Source organism: Salmo salar, chromosome ssa13 (assembly GCF_905237065.1).
Source record: "Salmo salar chromosome ssa13, Ssal_v3.1, whole genome shotgun sequence".
Lineage (NCBI taxonomy): Eukaryota > Metazoa > Chordata > Actinopteri > Salmoniformes > Salmonidae > Salmo > Salmo salar.
This window is the reverse complement of record NC_059454.1, coordinates 102292312-102314017: the sequence shown is the minus strand read 5'-3', so window position 1 is coordinate 102314017 and position 21706 is coordinate 102292312. Positions and strand designations below refer to the sequence as shown.

Sequence of the window (21706 nt, the reverse complement as noted above, 5' to 3'; positions counted from 1 at the left end):
CACTCTAATTCTGCCATATGAAAGAAATTATACTCGGAACACTGAAAAACTAAAAATATGAGGTCATTAATTATTACGCATCTAAGTGTGTGCGTGCGTGTGTGTGCAATGTACGCGTTTGCATGGTATGTGTGTGCATGCGTGCGCGTGTGTGAGCGAGCATGTTGGGGAGGAAGAGGAGTTGGCATCAGGTTGATGTGTATGGAGAGTAGGGTATCATGACTCGCACACAAGATGGTGAGGGGTAGAGACTATAAGAAGCAGCAAATGGTAGCGAGAAAGAGTCACTTCATGATATCCTACTGACGTCTACATTGACTGATAGAGTAGCAACAGCATCTAAAGAAACCCTTCACACTTGGACCGCACGCTAGGGCGACTTCAGTTCATCTCTACAACCAAACCAGCTACTTCTTTAACTGAAAATGCCTCTAAAGTTTACTACTGTGATCCTTGTCTGTGTTGGTAGTTTGTTCTTGTGTGCGAGCGCTCAAAGCTTATCACGAGACTACGGGGTGAAACTGTGCGGCAGAGAGTTTATAAGAGCCGTTATCTTCACGTGCGGCGGGTCCCGTTGGAAACGATCCTTAGACGAAGACTTGGGTACGTCTGATAAAACATAATTTAAGGTCTTCTAAATGCAAACACTCGTCGGTAATGTTGAACTGGTAAAACGGACATTTATTCGCGGCTGCAGTTTAATCTTGTTACTTTCATGCGAACGTTTTAGAATTATTTTTTTTTTACTTTAACATGAGCTACATTGTGAGCTAATTTCCATTGTGTTAAAGTTAAAACAATATCTATATTCTTAAATCAAAGTTGTTTCGTAACGTTTTGGAAGTTGTTTTGGAGAACGCCTAAGAAACCTAATCTGCTTGATAATGCCACTTCAGCACCACAGACAGCTCCTTGATTGGAAAATGAGCGTACCATGCTTCTGCCTCAAAAAATATGGTACCCTGATTACTGAGAAGTAACCTAATTGAAACGCAATCATAGGTTAATTGTTGTGTCAGTTAGGCTAATTAGTAATTTCCTATTCAACGGTTGTTCAGAGCTCTTTCAATTTATTTAGCCAGGTGGGTCTGCAAGGCACTCAGCATGGTTTCTGAGAGATTGCTATCCATGCAGAAACAGTCGAGGACCTCTGATTTTCACTTAAATTAATTGTTAGGGGTGTCTTGGCACATGGTGGGAAAAGTTTAAAAAAAGAACCCAACTCATTTTGTATTTTGGAGGGATTTTCTGGCATATTATGTATTCACTTTAGAGTTTGTGTACTGGTATTCACATTACAGTCTATGCAGTGATCTTAAACAAAAAATAATAACAAATAAATAAAACGGGCATCAACACTAACCGTACCGCTCCCTCTGCTCTGACTCCTTCCAGATCGCTTCCAGCCCGGTTCCTACAGTGATGTCACGAAGGGCGAGGACAGCAGAATCAACTGGCCTCACGGACATGATCTAGAGCAGGCAGCAGACCACCCTCTCCAGCTCTCATCCTCCCTGGCAGACCTCCTCTCACTCTTGGGCGGAGTGGGAGACCATAGGGGGTCAATGGTTGATGTAAACCCCAGCGAGGGGCTTCCGAACCAGGCTTCAGTGCTGGGAGGAGTGGCCAAGAATCCGAGCATCAACTGGCCACGGCGTGACAGACAGAAGAGGAACTTTTCCCTGGGCGTAGCTGGCATGTGCTGTAACCAGGGTTGCACTAAGAATGACATTGGGCGTCTGTGCTGAGTGAGACTGGGGCAGAACAGAGATGGTGGAGGTGGACACTGGCTGAGGGAGATCACCCTGTACAGAACGGAGAACGTTGCTCTAATTCTCCTTCCTGTACAGGGTGAGGAGAGCTCCGCCTTCTCTCTGTGTTGTTGGACTGGGTGTGAGACAGCAGTTTTAAGTTTGCATTTCAGTGTTCCAAGACAATCACAAGGTTTGGGTTGTTGATGGGGGCACTTTAAAATGGCTTTGTATACTTTTCTGTATAATGTGAAAGGAAAATAGTTTACATTTCATTTGAATTATTGCTCAAATTTTGTCTCATCATTAAAGGAATGACTTTGCTACTGAAGTAAGAGCATCATTGTACTTCCCTGAGAAACAAAATAGTTTGAATGACATGAAACATGTATCTCCCCTAACAACCCACCACAAATAGCTCATTCCAATACTGAGAAAATATGCTGTGTATGTAAAATGTTAAACTATTCAAATATCAATATAAAGTATCTTTTGGAAATCACATCTTGTCCATGTCAAAATGTCTCATCCACAAATGTGCTAGCTCTATAATGCTATTGCATGGAAGAACTATATTTATTATTCATATGTACATTCTACCAGAGGTGAAATCACTGATCCATCAGTTACAGTCATGGTTATTGCAATGACTACCACGCTTCTACAGAACATCACTTACACTTATCACCACTACCAAGGTGTACCTGTGACAGATCTCAAAGCTGGTTTACTCATGACCATTCAACCCCATTTAGTCTCAAAGCGATCATGAAAGACCATTGCCTGTATTTTACCTGTAATTGACAAGCTCAGTCAAGGCATTGAGGAGACATGTCTCTCACAGGAGGAGATGCGAGGGTCTTCCCTGTGTTTCTCTCAAGAGGAGCTGGGAGCATCTTCCCTGTGTTTCTCTCAAGAGGAGCTGGGAGCATCTTCCCTGTGTTTCTCTCAAGAGGAGCTGGGAGCATCTTCCCTGTGTTTCTCTCAAGAGGAGCTGGGAGCATCTTCCCTGTGTTTCTCTCAAGAGGAGCTGGGAGCATCTTCCCTGTGTTTCTCTCAAGAGGAGCTGGGAGCATCTTCCCTGTGTTTCTCTCAGGAGGAGCTGGGAGCATCTTCCCTGTGTTTCTCTCAAGAGGAGCTGGGAGCATCTTCCCTGTGTTTCTCTCAGGAGGAGCTGGGAGCATCTTCCCTGTGTTTCTCTCAAGAGGAGCTGGGAGCATCTTCCCTGTGTTTCTCTCAGGAGGAGCTGGGAGCATCTTCCCTGTGTTTCTCTCAAGAGGAGCTGGGAGCATCTTCCCTGTGTTTCTCTCAAGAGGAGCTGGGAGCATCTTCCCTGTGTTTCTCTCAGGAGGAGCTGGGAGCATCTTCCCTGTGTTTCTCTCAAGAGGAGCTGGGAGCATCTTCCCTGTGTTTCTCTCAAGAGGAGCTGGGAGCATCTTCCCTGTGTTTCTCTCAGGAGGAGCTGGGAGCATCTTCCCTGTGTTTCTCTCAAGAGGAGCTGGGAGCATCTTCCCTGTGTTTCTCTCAAGAGGAGCTGGGAGCATCTTTACCATGTGTAAATGATATTTGAGAGCCGACTGTGCAGTGTGGAAACAGAGACGAGCCACTGTTCAATCTATTATGTTTAATGTGAGACTATAACCAAATAACATTGCAGTTCAACTTTTATAGTGTCTCTTATAAATAAAAAACAGCATGAAGGTTACCCAAAGCAACAAAAGCCATTTCTGACCAGTTCTGCAATAACATACAATATTAAAAGGTTGACTGCTTTGATATAAAATAGCTGATATTTTACAATCAATTTAGCCTACGCATTGTTATTCATATTCAACAACAGATTTACATTCAACACGCAAACACAGGGAAATACTGGCTTGTATATAAAACAATATGTTGATTTTTTTAAACACCCACTTCTTCATGATCATGTTATGATTTTTTTAATGAAAAAAACCAACATGTTCACGCAAAACACTGACCTTGACATGACGGCATCCGGTATGACTGTCAGCACGGCTACCATAACATTCAATAAAAGGAAGACAGAAACAAACAAGCAGACAGATTAAACCAGGGTTCTCCAACTGGCAGCCCATGGGTCAGATTAAACCAGGGTTCTCCAACTGGCAGCCCATGGGACAGATTAAACCAGGGTTCTCCAACTGGCAGCCCATGGGTCAGATTAAACCAGGGTTCCCCAACTGGCAGCCCATGGGACAGATTAAACCAGGGTTCTCCAACTGGCAGCCCATGGGACAGATTAAACCAGGGTTCTCCAACTGGCAGCCCATGGGTCAGATTAAACCAGGGTTCTCCAACTGGCAGCCCATGGGTCAGATTAAACCAGGGTTCCCCAACTGGCAGCCCATGGGTCAGATTAAACCAGGGTTCTCCAACTGGCAGCCCATGGGTCAGATTAAACCAGGGTTCCCCAACTGGCAGCCCATGGGTCAGATTAAACCAGGGTTCTCCAACTGGCAGCCCATGGGTCAGATTAAACCAGGGTTCTCCAACTGGCAGCCCATGGGTCAGATTAAACCAGGGTTCCCCAACTGGCAGCCCATGGGACAGATTAAACCAGGGTTCTCCAACTGGCAGCCCATGGGTCAGATTAAACCAGGGTTCTCCAACTGGCAGCCCATGGGTCAGATTAAACCAGGGTTCTCCAACTGGCAGCCCATGGGTCAGATTAAACCAGGGTTCTCCAACTGGCAGCCCATGGGTCAGATTAAACCAGGGTTCTCCAACTGGCAGCCCATGGGTCAGATTAAACCAGGGTTCCCCAACTGGCAGCCCATGGGTCAGATTAAACCAGGGTTCTCCAACTGGCAGCCCATGGGTCAGATTAAACCAGGGTTCTCCAACTGGCAGCCCATGGGTCAGATTAAACCAGGGTTCTCCAACTGGCAGCCCATGGGTCAGATTAAACCAGGGTTCTCCAACTGGCAGCCCATGGGACAGATTAAACCAGGGTTCTCCAACTGGCAGCCCATGGGTCAGATTAAACCAGGGTTCCCCAACTGGCAGCCCATGGGTCAGATTAAACCAGGGTTCTCCAACTGGCAGCCCATGGGTCAGATTAAACCAGGGTTCTCCAACTGGCAGCCCATGGGACAGATTAAACCAGGGTTCTCCAACTGGCAGCCCATGGGTCAGATTAAACCAGGGTTCTCCAACTGGCAGCCCATGGGTCAGATTAAACCAGGGTTCTCCAACTGGCAGCCCATGGGTCAGATTAAACCAGGGTTCTCCAACTGGCAGCCCATGGGTCAGATTAAACCAGGGTTCTCCAACTGGCAGCCCATGGGCCAAATTTAGACCATGGGTGGTTTTATTTGGCTCCCCAAGTTCTGAGCAAAAATGTAAAAAGAATTTAAAAAAATTGTGTGTGTGGAATTTTCATTGTTGGACATGAAAGACAGTACAAAAATATCAGGAAATCAGCTACAAGTGAGTTTTATGTAAGAAATCTGTTCAAGTGTTCCCATGCATAACAGAGAGACACAATGTGATCGCATACAAATGTAAGGAAGGTTTGAAATGATGTTTTAGGCAAACATCTGTTTGTGCTTCTTGCGGTCAATTTGCTGTTCACAAATGATTTGTAACTATGTTCCAACCCTCTGACCATCCGCTCTCGGCCGCTTCTAGATCTGGTTGATCGCTGGATTAGCCTCCATTATTACAATAGAGCAGTGGGACGTTGCTGCTTTACAGTTACAGATCATAGAGTCACTGACAGAATTAAAGACAGCATTACATTACATCTCTATGGGCACGATGACTCTGCATGGACAGGTCACAGGGGCACTATGCGTTTTGTCACACACCAGATAGGTGCAGTGAAATGTGCTGTTTTACAGGGTCAACCATAGTAGTACAGCGCCCCTGGAGTAAAATAAGTACTTCGCTGAAGGGCACATGGACAGATGTTCACCTTGTCGGCTTGGATATTCGAACCAGAGACCGTTTGCTCTAACCGCTAGGCTACCTGAATACTTAAATATCCACGAAGTGAAATTACACCTCGTCTCTGCACTTCTCATCTGTTGATTCTTTCACCTACACCATTTAGCCAGTCTCATTCCAAATATTGCTATGTAGCAACACTATAATGAAGACATTATTTTCCAACTGGCAGTGGACAGCATCCTAGACTCATCAAGTTATAGAATATTATAAAAGGGGAAGCACATAAGTCAACAATTCCTCCTGCATGTTACTTTGCAGTAGCCCAGGATTTCAGGGTACGACGATAAGTAGACGGGTGCTTAGAGAGAAATGAAATACAAGGTTGTACCCTTTGTCAAACATCTCCCTTCATTGTTTTTTCATCACCCTTTTCTCACACATCTTTGTGTCTCTAAAAGCAGTATTGCTTTATTAGTTCTTCCCTCAGGTGAAAAAGAGAAATGTGGTTTGACATAATCCACTTGAGTTAAGGAAGAAGGAAGTTGAACATCCTTTACTAACTGTACAGTACATCTTCTGTGTTGCTTTCCCTCACGTGCCTTCTGTGTTGCCGTTAACACATCATCAACAGCAGGGTGTTCTGTGTTGCCGTTAACACATCATCAACAGCAGGGTGTTCTGTGTTGCCGTTAACACATCATCAACAGCAGGGTGTTCTGTGTTGCCGTTAACACATCATCAACAGCAGGGTGTTCTGTGTTGCCGTTAACACATCATCAACAGCAGGGTGTTCTGTGTTGCCGTTAACACATCATCAACAGCAGGGTGTTCTGTGTTGCCGTTAACACATCATCAACAGCAGGGTGTTCTGTGTTGCCGTTAACACATCATCAACAGCAGGGTGTTCTGTGTTGGAGAGAGTCTGAGACCCTGACAGAAGTCAAACAGTGAAAACATCTCCAAATGAAGAAATGACAGCAGCAAAGTAACAGCATATGGAATTCAGAGATCCCCAGAATCCCTGAAAAAGTGGGTAGGTTTGAACACGAAGTAGACCGTTTTTGAGACTTTGTCCCAGAATGCCATTGGTAATACTCCCCCGTTTTCCGCTCCAGAAGACGGTTGGGTCAGGTGACTTCATTGTCGTCGTCTTTTAGAGTTGAGGCGTCATTAGGGATGTATTCATTAGGGCACACCGCAGCAAAACGCTTTGCAACAGAAAAGGAAAACGAGCGTTTCTTACTGGACAAGTTCAGGTAATCCCTTTCAGTCCGTTTGGTGCCTAATGAACACAACCCAGGTGATCGGTGTGGGCTGGGCCAGGTCCCCTCCAGCAGAGACCTCCAGGAAGGGCTCCTCAGCCCTCCTTACTGTCCCGGAACATGTCCACGGTCTGGGCTAACTTCTTGAAGGTGGGCCGCAGGGCTGGGTCAATGTTCCAGCACTCGGTCATCATGTGCTGGATCTGAGGGGTGCAGAGGGAGGCTCAAGGTTACGTTGCAATCAGAGGGACACTAAATTAGACAGACAGACTCACCTCCTCAGGGCAGCCCTTGGGAGCAGGCAGTCTGTATCCTCTCTTCAGCAGATCTATGAGGTGATACACGATCATCTGGCCCTGCTTGTCACTGCCCATCTTATCCATAAACGCCTGGAGAGGAGGAGGAGGGGGGATGAGAAAGAGGAGCAGGATGAGAAAGAGGGGGAGGATGATGATGAGGGGTGAGGATGAGGGGCAAGGGGAAGAGGGGACGGGGAAAAGGAGGAAGAGGGCAGGAGAATGAGGGGGAGGGAGGAGGAAGAGGGAGGATGAGTAGGAAGAGGAGGAAGAGGGAGGAGTAGGGGGAGGAGGAAGAGGGAGTAGGGGGAGGAGGAAGAGGGAGGAGGAGTAGGGGAGGAGGAAGAGGAGGAAGAGGGAGGAGTAGGGAGAGGAGGAAGAGGGGGAGGAGGATTAGGGGGAGGAGGAAGAGCAGTAGGTGGAGGAGAGGGAAGTGGCGGTAAGAGCTGTGTAAATTACAGCAAACAGTTTAAGGATGGCAGGTAAACTAATCAAATTTGCAAAGAGAAATGCATTAGTGGATTTATATATTAACCTTGTACAGAGACCACAACGGGATAAGAAAGTCTCAATAGACATAATTATAACAAGTGTTATTCAAGCTCTTTCCACAGTAAACAGCATCAAAGAGAGAAAGGTTGACTGACAGAGACAGAGGAGGCATCAAAGAGCGAAAGGTTGACAGTCAGAGGAGGCATCAAAGAGAGAAAGGTTGACAGACAGAGGAGGCATCAAAGAGAGAAAGGTTGACAGACAGAGGAGGCATCAAAGAGAGAAAGGTTGACAGACAGAGGAGGCATCAAAGAGAGAAAGGTTGACAGTCAGAGGAGGCATCAAAGAGAGAAAGGTTGACAGTCAGAGGAGGCATCAAAGAGAGAAAGGTTGACAGACAGAGGAGGCATCAAAGAGAGAAAGGTTGACAGACAGAGGAGGCATCAAAGAGAGAAAGGTTGACAGACAGAGGAGGCATCAAAGAGAGAAAGGTTGACAGACAGAGGAGGCATCAAAGAGAGAAAGGTTGACAGTCAGAGGAGGCATCAAAGAGAGAAAGGTTGACAGACAGAGGAGGCATCAAAGAGAGAAAGGTTGACAGACAGAGGAGGCATCAAAGAGAGAAAGGTTGACAGACAGAGGAGGCATCAAAGAGAGAAAGGTTGACAGACAGAGGAGGCATCAAAGAGAGAAAGGTTGACTGACAGAGGAGGCATCAAAGAGAGAAAGGTTGACAGTCAGAGGAGGCATCAAAGAGAGAAAGGTTGACAGACAGAGGAGGCATCAAAGAGAGAAAGGTTGACAGACAGAGGAGGCACCAAAGAGAGAAAGGTTGACAGACAGAGGAGGCACCAAAGAGAGAAAGGTTGACAGACAGAGGAGGCATCAAAGAGAGAAAGGTTGACAGACAGAGGAGGCATCAAAGAGAGAAAGGTTGACAGACAGAGGAGGCATCAAAGAGAGAAAGGTTGACAGACAGAGGAGGCATCACAGCATTACAGATGAAAAGTGAAAGTGTGAGATTGAAGAAGAGGAGCAGTAGAAGATACGTACAGCTGGAGGACTGCAGTTCTTGTCACTGAACAGCTCATAGAGGACCACTCCAAAGCTCCACACGTCAGAGCCCACTGAAAACCTGCTCTCTGTCAGAGACTCCGGGGCATACCTTCAACACAACACAGTCAAATAAACTCACACACTAAATAAATAGGAACAAATACATAGAGGATTGTGTCCGAAAAATCCAGATTACTTTAAAATCAGGAAAAATATATGCAGACTCATTCAAAAGACTATGATTCTACCCTCTGTTTGCTGAGAGATGTTAGAGAGAAACATGATTCTCTCCTCTGTCTGCTGAGATGTTAGAGAGAAACATGATTCTCTCCTCTGTCTGCTGAGATGTTAGAGAGAAACATGATTCTCTGTCTGCTGAGATGTTAGAGAGAAACATGATTCTCTCCTCTGTCTGCTGAGAGATGTTAGAGAGAAACATGATTCTCTCCTCTGTCTGCTGAGAGATGTTAGAGAGAAACATGATTCTCTGTCTGCTGAGATGTTAGAGAGAAACATGATTCTCTCCTCTGTCTGCTGAGATGTTAGAGAGAAACATGATTCTCTCCTCTGTCTGCTGAGATGTTAGAGAGAAACATGATTCTCTCCTCTGTCTGCTGAGATGTTAGAGAGAAACATGATTCTCTCCTCTGTCTGCTGAGATGTTAGAGAGAAACATGATTCTCTCCTCTGTCTGCTGAGATGTTAGAGAGAAACATGATTCTCTCCTCTGTCTGCTGAGATGTTAGAGAGAAACATGATTCTCTCCTCTGTCTGCTGAGATGTTAGAGAGAAACATGATTCTCTGTCTGCTGAGATGTTAGAGAGAAACATGATTCTCTGTCTGCTGAGATGTTAGAGAGAAACATGATTCTCTCCTCTGTCTGCTGAGATGTTAGAGAGAAACATGATTCTCTCCTCTGTCTGCTGAGATGTTAAAGAGAAACATGATTCTCTCCTCTGTCTGCTGAGATGTTAGAGAGAAACATGATTCTCTGTCTGCTGAGATGTTAGAGAGAAACATGATTCTCTCCTCTGTTTGCTGAGATGTTAGAGAGAAACATGATTCTCTCCTCTGTCTGCTGAGAGATGTTAGAGAGAAACATGATTCTCTCCTCTGTCTGCTGAGATGTTAGAGAGAAACATGATTCTCTCCTCTGTCTGCTGAGATGTTAGAGAGAAACATGATTCTACCCTCTGTCTGCTGAGATGTTAGAGAGAAACATGATTCTCTGTCTGCTGAGAGATGTTAGAGAGAAACATGATTCTCTCCTCTGTCTGCTGAGATGTTAGAGAGAAACATGATTCTCTGTCTGCTGAGATGTTAGAGAGAAACATGATTCTCTCCTCTGTCTGCTGAGATGTTAGAGAGAAAAATGATTCTCTCCTCTGTTTGCTGAGATGTTAGAGAGAAACATGATTCTCTCCTCTGTCTGCTTAGAGATGTTAGAGAGAAACATGATTCTCTCCTCTGTCTGCTGAGATGTTAGAGAGAAACATGATTCTCTCCTCTGTTTGCTGAGATGTTAGAGAGAAACATGATTCTCTCCTCTGTCTGCTGAGATGTTAGAGAGAAACATGATTCTCTCCTCTGTCTGCTGAGATGTTAGAGAGAAACATGATTCTCTCCTCTGTCTGCTGAGATGTTAGAGAGAAACATGATTCTCTCCTCTGTCTGCTGAGATGTTAGAGAGAAACATGATTCTCTCCTCTGTCTGCTGAGATGTTAGAGAGAAACATGATTCTCTCCTCTGTCTGCTGAGATGTTAGAGAGAAACATGATTCTCTCCTCTGTCTGCTGAGATGTTAGAGAGAAACATGATTCTCTCCTCTGTCTGCTGAGATGTTAGAGAGAAACATGATTCTCTCCTCTGTCTGCTGAGATGTTAGAGAGAAACATGATTCTCTCCTCTGTCTGCTGAGATGTTAGAGAGAAACATGATTCTCTCCTCTGTCTGCTGAGAGATGTTAGAGAGAAACATGATTCTCTGTCTGCTGAGATGTTAGAGAGAAACATGATTCTCTCCTCTGTCTGCTGAGATGTTAGAGAGAAACATGATTCTCTCCTCTGTCTGCTGAGATGTTAGAGAGAAACATGATTCTCTGTCTGCTGAGAGATGTTAGAGAGAAACATGATTCTCTGTCTGCTGAGATGTTAGAGAGAAACATGATTCTCTGTCTGCTGAGATGTTAGAGAGAAACATGATTCTCTGTCTGCTGAGATGTTAGAGAGAAACATGATTCTCTCCTCTGTCTGCTGAGATGTTAGAGAGAAACATGATTCTCTCCTCTGTCTGCTGAGATGTTAGAGAGAAACATGATTCTCTCCTCTGTCTGCTGAGATGTTAGAGAGAAACATGATTCTCTCCTCTGTCTGCTGAGATGTTAGAGAGAAACATGATTCTCTCCTCTGTCTGCTGAGATGTTAGAGAGAAACATGATTATCTCCTCTGTCTGCTGAGAGATGTTAGAGAGAAACATGATTCTCTCCTCTGTCTGCTGAGATGTTAGAGAGAAACATGATTCTCTCCTCTGTCTGCTGAGAGATGTTAGAGAGAAACATGATTCTCTGTCTGCTGAGATGTTAGAGAGAAACATGATTCTCTGTCTGCTGAGATGTTAGAGAGAAACATGATTCTCTCCTCTGTCTGCTGAGATGTTAGAGAGAAACATGATTCTCTCCTCTGTCTGCTGAGATGTTAGAGAGAAACATGATTCTCTGTCTGCTGAGATGTTAGAGAGAAACATGATTCTCTCCTCTGTCTGCTGAGATGTTAGAGAGAAACATGATTCTCTGTCTGCTGAGATGTTAGAGAGAAACATGATTCTCTCCTCTGTCTGCTGAGATGTTAGAGAGAAACATGATTCTCTCCTCTGTCTGCTGAGATGTTAGAGAGAAACATGATTCTCTGTCTGCTGAGATGTTAGAGAGAAACATGATTCTCTCCTCTGTCTGCTGAGAGATGTTAGAGAGAAACATGATTCTCTCCTCTGTCTGCTGAGAGATGTTAGAGAGAAACATGATTCTCTGTCTGCTGAGATGTTAGAGACAAACATGATCCTCTCCTCTGTCTGCTGAGATGTTAGAGAGAAACATGATTCTCTCCTCTGTCTGCTGAGATGTTAGAGAGAAACATGATTCTCTGTTTGCTGAGATGTTAGAGACAAACATGATTCTCTCCTCTGTCTGCTGAGATGTTAGAGAGAAACATGATTCTCTCCTCTGTCTGCTGAGATGTTAGAGAGAAACATGATTCTCTCCTCTGTCTGCTGAGATGTTAGAGAGAAACATGATTCTCTCCTCTGTCTGCTGAGATGTTAGAGAGAAACATGATTCTCTGTCTGCTGAGATGTTAGAGAGAAACATGATTCTCTCCTCTGTCTGCTGAGATGTTAGAGAGAAACATGATTCTCTCCTCTGTCTGCTGAGATGTTAGAGAGAAACATGATTCTCTCCTCTGTCTGCTGAGATGTTAGAGAGAAACATGATTCTCTCCTCTGTCTGCTGAGATGTTAGAGAGAAACATGATTCTCTCCTCTGTCTGCTGAGATGTTAGAGAGAAACATGATTATCTCCTCTGTCTGCTGAGATGTTAGAGAGAAACATGATTCTCTGTCTGCTGAGATGTTAGAGAGAAACATGATTCTCTCCTCTGTCTGCTGAGATGTTAGAGAGAAACATGATTCTCTGTCTGCTGAGATGTTAGAGAGAAACATGATTCTCTCCTCTGTCTGCTGAGATGTTAGAGAGAAACATGATTCTCTCCTCTGTCTGCTGAGATGTTAGAGAGAAACATGATTCTCTGTCTGCTGAGATGTTAGAGAGAAACATGATTCTCTCCTCTGTTTGCTGAGATGTTAGAGAGAAACATGATTCTCTCCTCTGTCTGCTGAGAGATGTTAGAGAGAAACATGATTCTCTCCTCTGTCTGCTGAGATGTTAGAGAGAAACATGATTCTCTCCTCTGTCTGCTGAGATGTTAGAGAGAAACATGATTCTCTCCTCTGTCTGCTGAGATGTTAGAGAGAAACATGATTCTCTCCTCTGTCTGCTGAGATGTTAGAGAGAAACATGATTCTCTGTCTGCTGAGATGTTAGAGAGAAACATGATTCTCTCCTCTGTTTGCTGAGATGTTAGAGAGAAACATGATTCTCTCCTCTGTCTGCTTAGAGATGTTAGAGAGAAACATGATTCTCTGTCTGCTGAGATGTTAGAGAGAAACATGATTCTCTCCTCTGTCTGCTGAGATGTTAGAGAGAAACATGATTCTCTCCTCTGTCTGCTGAGATGTTAGAGAGAAACATGATTCTCTCCTCTGTCTGCTGAGAGATGTTAGAGAGAAACATGATTCTCTCCTCTGTCTGCTGAGATGTTAGAGAGAAACATGATTCTCTCCTCTGTCTGCTGAGATGTTAGAGAGAAACATGATTCTCTCCTCTGTCTGCTGAGATGTTAGAGAGAAACATGATTCTCTGTCTGCTGAGATGTTAGAGAGAAACATGATTCTCTCCTCTGTCTGCTGAGATGTTAGAGAGAAACATGATTCTCTCCTCTGTCTGCTGAGATGTTAGAGAGAAACATGATTCTCTGTCTGCTGAGATGTTAGAGAGAAACATGATTCTCTCCTCTGTCTGCTGAGAGATGTTAGAGAGAAACATGATTCTCTCCTCTGTCTGCTGAGATGTTAGAGAGAAACATGATTCTCTCCTCTGTCTGCTGAGATGTTAGAGAGAAACATGATTCTCTGTCTGCTGAGATGTTAGAGAGAAACATGATTCTCTCCTCTGTCTGCTGAGATGTTAGAGAGAAACATGATTCTCTCCTCTGTCTGCTGAGATGTTAGAGAGAAACATGATTCTCTGTCTGCTGAGATGTTAGAGAGAAACATGATTCTCTCCTCTGTCTGCTGAGATGTTAGAGAGAAACATGATTCTCTCCTCTGTCTGCTGAGATGTTAGAGAGAAACATGATTCTCTGTCTGCTGAGAGATGTTAGAGAGAAACATGATTCTCTGTCTGCTGAGATGTTAGAGAGAAACATGATTCTCTGTCTGCTGAGATGTTAGAGAGAAACATGATTCTCTCCTCTGTCTGCTGAGATGTTAGAGAGAAACATGATTCTCTCCTCTGTCTGCTGAGATGTTAGAGAGAAACATGATTCTCTCCTCTGTCTGCTGAGATGTTAGAGAGAAACATGATTCTCTCCTCTGTCTGCTGAGATGTTAGAGAGAAACATGATTCTCTCCTCTGTCTGCTGAGATGTTAGAGAGAAACATGATTCTCTCCTCTGTCTGCTGAGATGTTAGAGAGAAACATGATTATCTCCTCTGTCTGCTGAGAGATGTTAGAGAGAAACATGATTCTCTCCTCTGTCTGCTGAGATGTTAGAGAGAAACATGATTCTCTCCTCTGTCTGCTGAGATGTTAGAGAGAAACATGATTCTCTCCTCTGTCTGCTGAGATGTTAGAGAGAAACATGATTCTCTCCTCTGTCTGCTGAGAGATGTTAGAGAGAAACATGATTCTCTGTCTGCTGAGATGTTAGAGAGAAACATGATTCTCTGTCTGCTGAGAGATGTTAGAGAGAAACATGATTCTCTCCTCTGTCTGCTGAGATGTTAGAGAGAAACATGATTCTCTCCTCTGTCTGCTGAGATGTTAGAGAGAAACATGATTCTCTCCTCTGTCTGCTGAGATGTTAGAGAGAAACATGATTCTCTCCTCTGTCTGCTGAGATGTTAGAGAGAAACATGATTCTCTCCTCTGTCTGCTGAGATGTTAGAGAGAAACATGATTCTCTCCTCTGTCTGCTGAGATGTTAGAGAGAAACATGATTCCCTGTCTGCTGAGATGTTAGAGAGAAACATGATTCTCTGTCTGCTGAGATGTTAGAGAGAAACATGATTCTCTCCTCTGTCTGCTGAGATGTTAGAGAGAAACATGATTCTCTGTCTGCTGAGAGATGTTAGAGAGAAACATGATTCTCTGTCTGCTGAGATGTTAGAGAGAAACATGATTCTCTGTCTGCTGAGATGTTAGAGAGAAACATGATTCTCTGTCTGCTGAGATGTTAGAGAGAAACATGATTCTCTCCTCTGTCTGCTGAGATGTTAGAGAGAAACATGATTCTCTCCTCTGTCTGCTGAGATGTTAGAGAGAAACATGATTCTCTCCTCTGTCTGCTGAGATGTTAGAGAGAAACATGATTCTCTCCTCTGTCTGCTGAGATGTTAGAGAGAAACATGATTCTCTCCTCTGTCTGCTGAGATGTTAGAGAGAAACATGATTCTCTCCTCTGTCTGCTGAGATGTTAGAGAGAAACATGATTCTCTCCTCTGTCTGCTGAGATGTTAGAGAGAAACATGATTCTCTCCTCTGTCTGCTGAGATGTTAGAGAGAAACATGATTCTCTGTCTGCTGAGAGATGTTAGAGAGAAACATGATTCTCTGTCTGCTGAGATGTTAGAGAGAAACATGATTCTCTCCTCTGTCTGCTGAGAGATGTTAGAGAGAAACATGATTCTCTCCTCTGTCTGCTGAGAGATGTTAGAGAGAAACATGATTCTCTCCTCTGTCTGCTGAGATGTTAGAGAGAAACATGATTCTCTGTCTGCTGAGAGATGTTAGAGAGAAACATGATTCTCTCCTCTGTCTGCTGAGAGATGTTAGAGAGAAACATGATTCTCTGTCTGCTGAGAGATGTTAGAGAGAAACATGATTCTCTCCTCTGTCTGCTGACATGTTAGAGAGAAACATGATTCTCTGTCTGCTGAGAGATGTTAGAGAGAAACATGATTCTCTCCTCTGTCTGCTGAGATGTTAGAGAGAAACATGATTCTCTGTCTGCTGAGATGTTAGAGAGAAACATGATTCTCTCCTCTGTCTGCTGAGATGTTAGAGAGAAACATGATTCTCTCCTCTGTCTGCTGAGATGTTAGAGAGAAACATGATTCTCTCCTCTGTCTGCTGAGATGTTAGAGAGAAACATGATTCTCTCCTCTGTCTGCTGAGATGTTAGAGAGAAACATGATTCTCTCCTCTGTCTGCTGAGAGATGTTAGAGAGAAACATGATTCTCTCCTCTGTCTGCTGAGATGTTAGAGAGAAACATGATTCTCTGTCTGCTGAGAGATGTTAGAGAGAAACATGATTCTCTCCTCTGTCTGCTGAGAGATGTTAGAGAGAAACATGATTCTCTGTCTGCTGAGAGATGTTAGAGAGAAACATGATTCTCTCCTCTGTCTGCTGACATGTTAGAGAGAAACATGATTCTCTGTCTGCTGAGAGATGTTAGAGAGAAACATGATTCTCTCCTCTGTCTGCTGAGAGATGTTAGAGAGAAACATGATTCTCTCCTCTGTCTGCTGAGATGTTAGAGAGAAACATGATTCTCTGTCTGCTGAGATGTTAGAGAGAAACATGATTCTCTCCTCTGTCTGCTGAGATGTTAAAGAGAAACATGATTCTCTCCTCTGTCTGCTGAGATGTTAGAGAGAAACATGATTCTCTCCTCTGTCTGCTGAGATGTTAGAGAGAAACATGATTCTCTGTCTGCTGAGATGTTAGAGAGAAACATGATTCTCTCCTCTGTCTGCTGAGATGTTAGAGAGAAACATGATTCTCTCCTCTGTCTGCTGAGATGTTAGAGAGAAACATGATTCTCTCCTCTGTCTGCTGAGATGTTAGAGAGAAACATGATTCTCTCCTCTGTCTGCTGAGATGTTAGAGAGAAACATGATTCTCTGTCTGCTGAGATGTTAGAGAGAAACATGATTCTCTGTCTGCTGAGATGTTAGAGAGAAACATGATTCTCTCCTCTGTCTGCTGAGATGTTAGAGAGAAACATGATTCTCTGTCTGCTGAGATGTTAGAGAGAAACATGATTCTCTCCTCTGTCTGCTGAGATGTTAGAGAGAAACATGATTCTCTCCTCTGTCTGCTGAGATGTTAGAGAGAAACATGATTCTCTCCTCTGTCTGCTGAGATGTTAGAGAGAAACATGATTCTCTCCTCTGTCTGCTGAGATGTTAGAGAGAAACATGATTCTCTCCTCTGTCTGCTGAGATGTTAGAGAGAAACATGATTCTCTCCTCTGTCTGCTGAGATGTTAGAGAGAAACATGATTCTCTGTCTGCTGACATGTTAGAGAGAAACATGATTCTCTGTCTGCTGAGATGTTAGAGAGAAACATGATTCTCTCCTCTGTCTGCTGAGATGTTAGAGAGAAACATGATTCTCTCCTCTGTCTGCTGAGATGTTAGAGAGAAACATGATTCTCTCCTCTGTCTGCTGAGATGTTAGAGAGAAACATGATTCTCTCCTCTGTCTGCTGAGATGTTAGAGAGAAACATGATTCTCTCCTCTGTCTGCTGAGATGTTAGAGAGAAACATGATTCTCTGTCTGCTGAGATGTTAGAGAGAAACATGATTCTCTGTCTGCTGACATGTTAGAGAGAAACATGATTCTCTGTCTGCTGAGAGATGTTAGAGAGAAACATGATTCTCTCCTCTGTCTGCTGACATGTTAGAGAGAAACATGATTCTCTGTCTGCTGAGAGATGTCGTATCTTTTCTCACCAGAAGATGGGACTCTCTCCCGGCTCTCTGACGGTGTAGTAGTCCTTGTCCTGAGGCAGGACCTTAGTGAGCCCAAAGTCCCCTATCTTCACCCTCAGCTCGCTCTCTACCAGGATGTTCCGCGTGGCCAAGTCCCGGTGGATGTAGCGTTTGGTCGCCAGGTAGTCCATGCCCTACAGAACACACAGGTAAGGCTGTTATTTTACCATGGGAAACCCCAAGGATGCTCCACACACCTCAACAATATATCTATAGAAATACCTCACAGAGATATTGATCAAATAGATATTAACTATCCACAGGTTTCTTTTGACCTCAGTGATGATGAGCAGCAGTGATGACATATCAATCATCGTCATTTGATTGATTGCTTGATGTTATAACATACCATCTTCCATACAGCTGTTTTTACAGTATTACAGGAGTACAGGATTATATTACAGGAGTACAGTATTACAGGAGTACAGGATTATATTACAGGAGTACAGTATTACAGGAGTACAGGATTATATTACAGGAGTAGAGTATTACATGAGTAGAGTATTACAGGAGTAGAGGAGTACAGTATTACAGGAGTAGAGGAGTAGAGTATTACAGGAGTACAGTATTTCAGGAGTAGAGGAGTAGAGTATTACAGGATTACAGGAGTACAGTGTTACAGGAGTAGAGAAGTACAGTATTACAGGAGTAGAGTATTACAGGAGTAGAGAAATACAGTATTACAGGAGTAGAGTATTACAGGAGTAGAGAAGTACATGTGTACAGTATTACAGGAGTAGAGGAGTACAGTATTACAGGTGTACAGTATTACAGGAGTACAGTATTACAGGAGTACAGTATTACAGGTGTACAGTATTACAGGAGTACAGTATTACAGGAGTAGAGTATTACAGGAGTAGAGAAGTAGTGTATTACAGGAGTAGAGGAGTAGAGTATTACAGGAGTAGAGGAGTACAGTATTACAGGAGTACAGTATTACAGGAGTAGAGGAGTACAGTATTACAGGAGTACAGTATTACAGGAGTAGAGGAGTAGAGTATTACAGGAGTACAGTATTACAGGTGTACAGTATTACAGGAGTACACTATTACAGGAGTACAGTATTACAGGAGTAGAGGAGTAGAGTATTACAGGAGTAGAGGAGTACAGTATTACAGGAGTAGAGGAGTAGAGTATTACAGGAGTACAGTGTTACAGGAGTAGAGGAGTACAGTATTACAGGAGTACAGTATTACAGGAGTAGAGGAGTAGAGTATTACAGGAGTAGAGGAGTAGAGTACCTTGCAGATCTGTGAGGCGTAGTGCAGGAGCTTCTTGTAGTCGAAGCGGTCCTTGTTCTTGATGAGGTAGTCCCTCAGACTGCCGTAGGGGAGGTACTCCATGATCAGACGCAGGTTCCTCCGGCCTAGGAATAGGGGAGGAAGAGGGTCAGAGACACAGAGCAGAGAGAGAGGGTCAGACAGACACAGAGCAGAGAGAGAGGGTCAGACAGACACAGAGCAGAGAGAGAGGGTCAGACAGACACAGAGCAGAGAGAGAGGGTCAGACAGACACAGAGCAGAGAGACAGGGTCAGACAGACACAGAGCAGAGAGAGAGAGTCAGACAGACACAGAGCAGAGAGACAGGGTCAGACAGACACAGAGCAGAGAGAGAGAGTCAGACAGACACAGAGCAGAGAGAGAGGGTCAGACAGACACAGAGCAGAGAGAGAGGGTCAGACAGACACAGAGCAGAGAGAGAGGGTCAGACAGACACAGAGCAGAGAGAGAGGGTCAGACAGACACAGAGCAGAGAGAGAGGGTCAGAGAGACACAGAGCAGAGAGAGAGAGTCAGACAGACACAGAGCAGAGAGAGAGGGTCAGACAGACACAGAGCAGAGAGAGAGGGTCAGACAGACACAGAGCAGAGAGAGAGAGTCAGACAGACACAGAGCAGAGAGAGAGGGTCAGACAGACACAGAGCAGAGAGAGAGAGTCAGACAGACACAGAGCAGAGAGAGAGGGTCAGACAGACACAGAGCAGAGAGAGAGGGTCAGAGAGGAACCCGACAGAGGAAGAGGGTCAGAGAGGAACCCGACAGAGGGAGAGGGTCAGAGAGGAACCCAACAGAGGGAGAGGGTCAGAGAGGAACCCGACAGAGGAAGAGGGTCAGAGAGGAACCCAACAGAGGAAGAGGGTCAGAGAGGAACCCGACAGAGGGAGAGGGTCAGAGAGGAACCCGACAGAGGGAGAGGGTCAGAGAGGAACCCAACAGAGGAAGAGGGTCAGAGAGGAACCCGACAGAGGGAGAGGGTCAGAGAGGAACCCAACAGAGGAAGAGGGTCAGAGAGGAACCCGACAGAGGGAGAGGGTCAGAGAGGAACCCGACAGAGGGAGAGGGTCAGAGAGGAACCCGACAGAGGGAGAGGGTCAGAGAGGAACCCGACAGAGGGAGAGGGTCAGAGAGGAACCCGACAGAGAGAGAGGAGATCAGGGTCTTACTCCATTTTTTTATATTTCCGGAGAGCTACAGCCTGAACGTCCAATAAGAACAGATGTTTGTTTCAGCTTGCAAAATGTCTTGTTACAGTGTACGCTATTGCAAGGGTTTTCAAGCCTCTCTTCAGGGACCCTCAGCTGTTCCTGATTTTACTGGTCAGCTAATTATCAAGCCCCTGATTAGGGAAATCAGTCCAGGGCTACAATAACATTGTGAAACATCTGGAGGTCCCAGAGGAAAGGATTTGAAAACCTCTGCGCTACTAAACACAATCCTGGCCTGTCTTTCACAAAATGGACAGGATGCACTGATCTCCTGCCTTGGTGATTTAACCTTTATGGGATCGGTGACCCCCCCCACACGGGACGGTTTAGCTAACGTGCGCTAATGTGATTAGCATGAGGTTGTAAGTAACAAGAACATTTCCCAGGACATAGACATATCTGAAATGGGCAGAAAGCTTAAATTTGTGTTAATCTAACTGCACTGTCCAAGGTACCGTAGCTATTACAGTGAAATAATACCATGCTATTGTTTGAGGAGTGCACAATTATGAACTTAAAAATGTATTAATAAACCAATTAGTCACATTTGGGCAGTCTTGAGACAACATTTTGAACAGATATGCAATGGTTCATTGGATAAGACTAAAACTTTGCACATACACTGCTGTCATCTAGTGGCCAGAATCTAAATTGCACCTGGGCTGGAATAATACATTACAGCCTTTCTCTGGAACATGAAACAAACAAGAAAAGCATGGTATTATCTTTTACCAGATCTAATGTGTTATACTCTCCTACATTCATTTCACATTTCCATCAACTTCAAAGTGTTTCCTTTCAAAAGGTATCAAGAATCAGCATATCCTTGGTTCAGGTCCTGAGCTCCAGGCAGTTAGATTTGGGTTTGTAATTTTAGGTGAAAATGGGGCGGATCCTTAAGATGCACTGATCCCTGCCTTGGTGATTTAAGTTACTCTAGTTATGACGATGGTAAATCTCACCAGCACTGTAACACACTCCCTTGTACTTGACGATGTTGTCATGCTGAAGGGACTTGAGGATCTCTATCTCCCGTTCAAAGTCTCGGAGGTGTTCTGCTGTGCTGTGCTGCAGCTTCTTGACCGCCACCACCTCCCCAGTATTATCCTGCAGAGGGTCATACCTACACATCTCCACACTGCCAAAGTTACCCTGAGAGAGATAGAGGGAGGGAGGGAGGGAGGGAGAGAGGGGAGAGGGAGTGAGAGAGAGGGGAGAGAGTGGGGAGAGAGTGGGGAGAGAGAGGGAGAGGGAGAGAGAGGGAGAGAGAGAGAAGGAGAGAGGGAGTGAGAGAGAGGGGAGAGAGAGAGAGGGAGTGAGAGAGAGGGGAGAGAGAGAGAGGGAGTGAGAGAGGGGAGAGGGGAGAGAGAGAGAGAGGGGAGAGAGAGGGAGAGAGAGGGAGAGAGAGAGAGAGAGAGAGAGAGAGGGAGAGAGAAGGAGAGAGGGAGAGAGAGAGGGAGAGAGGGAGAGAGGGAGAGGGGGAGAGGGAGAGAGGGAGAGAGAGAGAGGGAGGGAGAGAGGGAGAGGGGGAGAGGGAGAGAGAGAGAGGGAGGGAGAGAGGGACAACACTGTATATATACATAATATGACATTTGTAATGTCTTTATTCTTTTGGAACTTCTGTGAGTGTAATGTTTACTGTTCATTTTTATTGTTTATTTCACTTTTGTATATTATCTACTTCACTTGCTTTGGCAATGTTAACACGTTTCCCATGCCAATAAAGCCCCTTGAATTGAGAGAGAGTGAGTGACAGAGAGAGTGGCAGAGAGAGTGTGAGTGAGTGAGAGAGAGCGACAGAGTGACTGAGACAGAGAGAGAGTGAGTGAGAGCG

General features: G+C 44.7%; 2 protein-coding genes across 7 annotated transcripts in view; one reads left to right on the top strand and one right to left on the bottom strand.

Annotated features, from left to right (window-relative positions):
* Nucleotides 1–268: 268 nt before the first annotated feature.
* On the top strand, nt 269–2165 carry LOC106568451 (relaxin-3). Its single transcript, XM_014138792.2, has 2 exons — nt 269–603; nt 1396–2165. The coding sequence occupies exons 1-2, from the start codon at nt 426–428 to the stop codon at nt 1746–1748; spliced, it is 531 nt and encodes a 176-aa protein (XP_013994267.2). The 5' UTR covers nt 269–425; the 3' UTR covers nt 1749–2165.
* A 1195-nt stretch (nt 2166–3360) lies between these two features.
* The window catches only part of LOC106568442 (tyrosine-protein kinase JAK2), a 95918-nt gene continuing 77572 nt past the window's right edge, over nt 3361–21706 (bottom strand). For all 6 annotated transcript variants that reach the window (XM_014138772.2, XM_014138774.2, XM_014138773.2 and 3 more), the window contains 6 exons: nt 20835–21024; nt 18627–18751; nt 17347–17519; nt 8770–8881; nt 7204–7317; nt 3361–7131 (listed from right to left, as the gene is read on the bottom strand). In XM_014138772.2, the coding sequence (XP_013994247.1) occupies nt 7024–7131; nt 7204–7317; nt 8770–8881; nt 17347–17519; nt 18627–18751; nt 20835–21024 (822 nt within the window). In that variant the 3' untranslated portion in view covers nt 3361–7023. The remainder of the gene's footprint in view (nt 7132–7203; nt 7318–8769; nt 8882–17346; nt 17520–18626; nt 18752–20834; nt 21025–21706) is intronic.

What these genes read in the sequence shown, in the direction of transcription:
- LOC106568451 (XM_014138792.2), top strand. Translation starts at nt 426, where the DNA reads ATGCCTCTAAAGTTTACTACTGTGATCCTTGTCTGTGTTGGTAGTTTG. An exon ending in ATCCTTAGACGAAGACTTGG is followed by an intron (nt 604 to 1,395) that starts GTACGTCTGATA and finishes GACTCCTTCCAG; the next exon opens with ATCGCTTCCAGCCCGGTTCC.